Source organism: Lipophrys pholis (genome assembly GCF_963383615.2).
Source record: "Lipophrys pholis genome assembly, chromosome: 11".
Taxonomy (NCBI): Eukaryota; Metazoa; Chordata; class Actinopteri; order Blenniiformes; family Blenniidae; genus Lipophrys; species Lipophrys pholis.
In genome coordinates this window covers 30,848,481-30,854,480 of record NC_137631.1, presented here as the reverse complement: position 1 = coordinate 30,854,480, position 6,000 = coordinate 30,848,481, and the positions used below count along the sequence as shown (strand labels likewise).

General features: G+C 46.9%; 1 protein-coding gene across 1 annotated transcript in view; it reads right to left on the bottom strand.

Moving 5' to 3' along the window:
- The window catches only part of slc6a15 (solute carrier family 6 member 15), a gene marked incomplete at both ends in the record, with an annotated part of 32,603 nt that continues 26,603 nt past the window's right edge, over positions 1–6,000 (bottom strand). Inside the window, 6 exons of the mRNA XM_080475545.1 lie at positions 1–381; positions 1,195–1,357; positions 1,594–1,753; positions 4,415–4,607; positions 5,037–5,235; positions 5,381–5,622. Of these exons, the coding sequence (XP_080331671.1) occupies positions 1–381; positions 1,195–1,357; positions 1,594–1,753; positions 4,415–4,607; positions 5,037–5,235; positions 5,381–5,622 (1,338 nt within the window). The remainder of the gene's footprint in view (positions 382–1,194; positions 1,358–1,593; positions 1,754–4,414; positions 4,608–5,036; positions 5,236–5,380; positions 5,623–6,000) is intronic.

Below are 6,000 nucleotides of genomic sequence, written 5' to 3'. Positions count from 1 at the left end.
CTATAAGTCCGACTCGGGCGTGTCCAGCAGGTCGGCCATTAAGTAACCAATACCATAGCGGCCATTGGGTGCAGTGTCTGTGTCCGTTGGCCCCCCGCCGCTTTGCTTGCGGTAGATGGCGTTGCTGGGGATCGGCGAGGGCACTTCGCTGGGAGACTTGCCGTGGATGAGGCTGGTGTCGTCGTCCTCGCCGGGCCGGGTGCAGTCTTTGATGATGTGGCCCTTCTTGTAGGAGACGACAGAGCGGCCGCCACCATTCTCGTCGAGGATGTTGAAGTAGCGCAGGCCAAAGACAACGGGCACGGGCAGGACGGCCAGCAGCACCAGGGAGATGCAGACCACGATGCCCCACATGGGGAAGCGTAGAGACTTCTCCACCGCCTGCACAACAGGAAACACAGTAGGACACAATGTCCATTTCATTGGCGACACAATGAGAAGATGTATGTTATGACAACAACTAAGCTGATAAACATGAGGCCAGTGGTACTGCTTTTTCACCAAAAGTATCAAGAACCTTTCGTTCCAGGTCATTCTCTTCAAGGAACTAAAAAAGTTGTTGTCTGACGTCTCAGGAGGTTGACGACGTGGAGAAAAACTATAAATGAGCTACACCTCCAATCCAGAGGGGGCGATGAAATAAACTCATAACCAAAGTGAACAAAGCAGACGGAACAGCAGACATCCTGGTTTGAGTGTAAAGGTGGACGGTGATGGAGACAGAAGTAATAAGGACATGAGTCCCAAAAAGGCGGATCCAAAGAAAAAAAAAAAGTTCCTTTATTTTTGAGGCTGAGATATGATACTTAAAGTATTTATTCAATCAGATATCTTCTGCACTGCAAACCACACCCACAAAGTGTGTGAACCTTTAATGAGTACTCAGGGTTTTTGAACCTTGAACTAAATTTAGACTCTGGTAGATGAAACAAAGTTCCGGTGATGGTTTCTGGAACTTTCAGCATGTTCCTGCAGTTGAAACGCAGCATTTGTACTTCATGGCGGCTTTAAACAGACTCTTTGTGTAACTGCCCAGGTGTCTTAAAACTAAACATCCTGAAAAGAGGCGTGTGTTTACCACGCATCCGCAATTTGCTTCGTCTTCACTTTAATGTCTTGAATGGTGTCCTTTGAACTCAGCCATCCCTCGCTGATGGTCTTCCCCTGGACGGCAGGGCAGAGACGTGAACTCACCTCTTCCTGTATCCAGGCACTGTAGCTCGGCGGCGTCATGGCCAGCTGGATGAAGCTAGCGCACAGGAGGGCCAGCAGCAGGATGGGCGTGATGTACTTCCACATGTAGTAGTAGAAACGGTACGGTGTGAAGCCCAGCATGTCCTTCAGGTCTTCAAAGAACCTGGGGGGCAATAACGGAGCGGAGTAGCAATGGGGCCATATCAGATGTCTGTGGCAGATAATTCACAATGGTTCTGCTCTGTAAACCTGCTGATCTTTATACACTGACTTGATCTCATGTGGTCATTCAAACATTCTGCAACACATTCAAAAAGAAGTTGATAAAGTCTGTAACAAAAAGCTTCTCCATGCTCAGTATCATCAGCCTGTTTCCTGAGCTTTCTGTTTGGTACGTACTTGTCGATCCCGTAGACCCAAGCGATGGCCACATTCTCCAGTATGACCACAATGAGCAGGGGCAAGGTGGCCGAGTAGTCATCAAACATCGTCACAAAGTAGTTCCCCGAGCGTTGCACGAACAGGAGGCCGATGGAGAAGGCCAGCAGGCAGCATCCAACTGTGGAGGAGAGGGACAGGAAGTTGGATCAAATCAAGTCAAACTTTATTGTCATTGTACAAGTGCAACAAAATGTCATGTGAAGCTCGGGGAAAAGAGAGACGAGGTGAGGAGAGGAGAAAACGAGGCAGGTTTCAGACGGAGCTCTAAGGGAGGACAGTGTGTAATTAGGAAAAAACACCTCAAGCACACTGAAAGCATCAACACAGATAACAACATGTCTTCCAGACAAACACATGTAGGCATGGGGTGGGAGTGGGGGGAGGCGGGGACGAGGGGGTTCCAGCGCGCAGCTACTTCGAGGCACGCAGCTCGCCTAACCCGGCTGCGTCTGTGTGTGTGTGTGTGGGGGGGGGGGGGGGGGGGGGGGGGTGGTCAGAGGCGGTGAAACAGAACTGTTGCTTCTCTCTGCAGTGTCAGTCCGGCGTCTGGTGTCATGAGATGGTTCTGTGGGACGGGTGTGAGGAGACATCAGGGAAGGACAGAGCCTCCGCTATAACATCCACCTCCAGGAGAAATAGAAAAACAGTCCAGCCTTCAGTCTCTGTTCTCCATGCTGCTCCAATTCTCTGGCCATTTTAGCGTTTTCAGCAGAGCTCTGCAATTCTCCAAGTTGGTTTCCATTCCTCGTAAACGTTCTAAAGTCACGTCCTGCGTACTCTTGAGTTAGTTTATCACATGAGTTGAGGGTTCAAAGCCCTGCAGTCCCTCAGGGACGATTGGCAGCCGTCCCAATGCAGCTGCCAGCGTCTTCTCCACTTGGTGATAGATCAGGAACCCAGCAGCTCCAATCAGCAGCAGACCTGTTATCATCAATCCAATATGTAGAGGTCTTCCACATCCTCCATGGAAAGAATGGACACACACACGGACCTCCAGCTGTCCCAGGAGTCCAACGTGTATCCAGCAGCAAACGTCCCATCGGGACATGTGGGCTGTCCCTTGTCTGATCGTCTTGTCGTGGAAATTTAGTCGATTGCATTGAGAGACCAGCTGATCAATTCCATGGTTCTGTTTCGGGTCGGATGTATAGAGAGGTTCTAGTTAGATTCTGACACGGGACAGTGGAAGACAGGAGCAGCGAGCAGGGAACACGAGGGAGGGAGGGAGAAATGCGACCGCCTTCGGTGAGTGCTGGAAGAAGATGTAAGTTCATAAGTGTGGGCATTTATTTTTGATTGTGTTTGAATCCTGAGTGAGCCAGAGGAGCAGGAGAGAAATTGAGATAAAGTGGAGAATAAAGTGGAATGAGTCCGATTTGAATCTTAGTGGTTTAACGGCCTGAATGGCCCACATCTGTTCACCGTGACAGTCATTCATCAAACTACCATTGTTTCTTCGTCTGCTTTCTCTTCATCATTTTCTTCAACGTCATTATCTCCCAAACCCTCTCTCTGGGGAGCATACTGACCTTCAGGAGTACTATAAGCTTCTACACCTGTCTATGGTTTGCAGAAGGGCGGTGTTGTAAGATTCAGCAGATGTTTTCGGACTAAATGATTTCCCAAAGGAATTGCTCTAGACTCAGACATCGAGGGATTAAGCTGAACGCACAAACGCCCGACTTCATCACACAAGAAATCTACATGTTTTGGTTTTTTTTGCAATCCTCATCCACCTACTGAGAGATTGTATATAAATCATTCCTCCCTGCACATTAACAACAATACAGCTGATATTTTGGATGTGATGGTCAGAAGCCACAATAAATTTACAGATGATGCTTTGGGTGGGAAATGATTGCAGAGGATTCTTCCTTCGTTTGTAGATGTGTTTAAGAGTCTGATAAATATCATCACAATAGATACATTGGAGACGTTTGTCCACAGGGAGCTCATGGCAGTTTAGCATGCCGACTACATTGTTTTCAGCATTTTGTAATGAAACGTGTGCAGAGAACAATACACTAAAAATTCACTATAAACATTAGCACAATGGAGAGTACCTGACATTCATATGGACAAATGAAGAATTGGATGTTATTAGAGGTGAGTCTCACCTATACAACTACCAATATGGACTACACAACTAGGATACGGACTGGGTTGTCCTGTAAACGTTTTCACATGAAAACATAACTCCTTTGCTGTGTTTTGGGTGTCCGTTGATACGACAACGAGCCAATGAAAACAGAACTTTTGAAAACGGCTTCTGAGGTAGAACTTTTTGAGAATGATCAGGCTTAAATGGGAAAGACATGACTTTTCTGAAGCCCTGCAGCTGCACATGACGCTGCTACGGTCACAGCAAATAGTTCTGCTCCTGCTCCAGAAGGATTCAATCATAGCAACGAATGTGGTGTGTGCTGTTCAGTCTTGAAATCAACAGCTCTTCTAAAAGAAGTGTACATTTACTGCACCATCATCTGGATCACACGTGGCGACACATTTACATCTTACAAACAACAGACAGTGAGCGGACTAAAACAACGAAGAAAGGCCGATTGAAGGAGGTTCAATCTTTCCAGCGTACTTAAAAACACGTTGTACCTTCAGGAAAACTACATCGTTTTCAGCATTTCTGCCAGAAAGTGTTTTCAAAATGTTGACATCTCACGCAACACTTTTCTGAAACACATAAACGATGAGTTTTCGAGGCCGAATACCAAATCTATCTGTCTTTTCAGTGGAGCTCTGTGTGTTGCTGTGAAGTCTTGTTAACCTGTCAGAAACTCCTTGCGGACTTTGAAGGTGTCTATCAGCGGAGTGAGGATGCCCTCGATGGTACCAAACATGCTGCCGAGGCCGAGGTTCACCAACATGAGGAAGAACATGACGGACCAGAACGGCGAAGCCGGGAAGTGCGTCATGGCCTCAGTGAAGGCGATGAAGGCCAGGCCTGTGCCTTGGACAGCCTGTCAGTGGGAGAGATGACGGGCAATCAGTTTAATTTCATAGAAACGATGAAGATGTCACACTTCTGGCTCAGCTCAACTAAAAAAACTTTATTTTGAAAATGGACTTTTCTCATTTGTTGAAAATATCAACTAGACATAGATATTGAATAATTTGTTGAATACAGTACATACCGCTTTAGCATTAGTTACTTAGAATTTGCTCTGTTCCAGGCTACTGAAATCTTTTGGATGTTACACTGACTTACAACTTGTGGGTAAAATTAGTTTCACAGCAGTGAATATTGTTGAGCTACAACGTGGTCATAACGTCTGCAGCACAACACACCAGATTTTGCTTTAGTCTTTTCTTTGCTAGTAATCTGAGATTAAAGTAGCTTTTTGGAAGCAAAACATTATGAGGGTATATTTAAATCGATATTTTCATACCTTATTGAGTTCATCTTCAATGCTGCAGATGTCCAGTCCCAGTTTGTCGTAGTCCTTCTCCTTCACCTCTCTGAAGATGCCTGTCATCTTATGGTAGTCCTCTGCACTGACCTGACCACCCTGAGTGAGGTTGATGTGGTGGGGGATGAGGCTTGGCTCCAGGCCATTCCCCAACAAGGCCACTATCCTGTTGGTGTTCCTGTCAATGAAAACAGCACAGATGTTAACGAGGCCAACAAGTTCATATTTAACAAGTCAATGATGGCGATCAAATATCTACAACCACAATCACATCATCACGATAATCAAATAGCGAGCTAGAGGCAGAAGGAGATCGAACTCACAGAGCAACACATTTGTCGTTCATGATGTTAGCTTTGAAGCCCAGCACCGCAAACACCACCAGGGTGGCCAATACCGAAGTGAAGAAGTTGATGAATGACACTAAGACGGCGTCGAAGTGGCAGTTGTTGTCACGCTTGTTGTAGCTGGAGAAAGCGATGACGCCGCCAAAACCCAGGCCTAATGCGAAAAAGACCTGCGTGGCCGCCTCTCGCCACACTGTGGGCTCCAACATGATCTCCAGCTGAAAGAAGGAAAACAGAGAAAGTTTATAGATCAGAAGACGGAAGGGTGCACACGACCTGCAGGCAAGGAAACTCGTTTCCACTTCAACAGAGGAAGTACAAACCACTAAGATAAAGGCATTTTCAATTGCTTCAGTAAACATCCAGATTAGAGCATGAGACTCTCAGTCTCAAGGTAGAGGGTTCATGTCCCCCGTCCAGCTCAGTAGGTAGAGCATCAGACTCTCAGGCTCAAGGTAGAGGGTTCATGTCCCCCGTCCAGCTCAGTAGGTAGAGCATCAGACTCTCAGGCTCAAGGTAGAGGGTTCATGTCCCCCGTCCAGCTCAGTAGGTAGAGCATCAGACTCTCAGGCTCAAGGTAGAGGGTTCATGTCCCA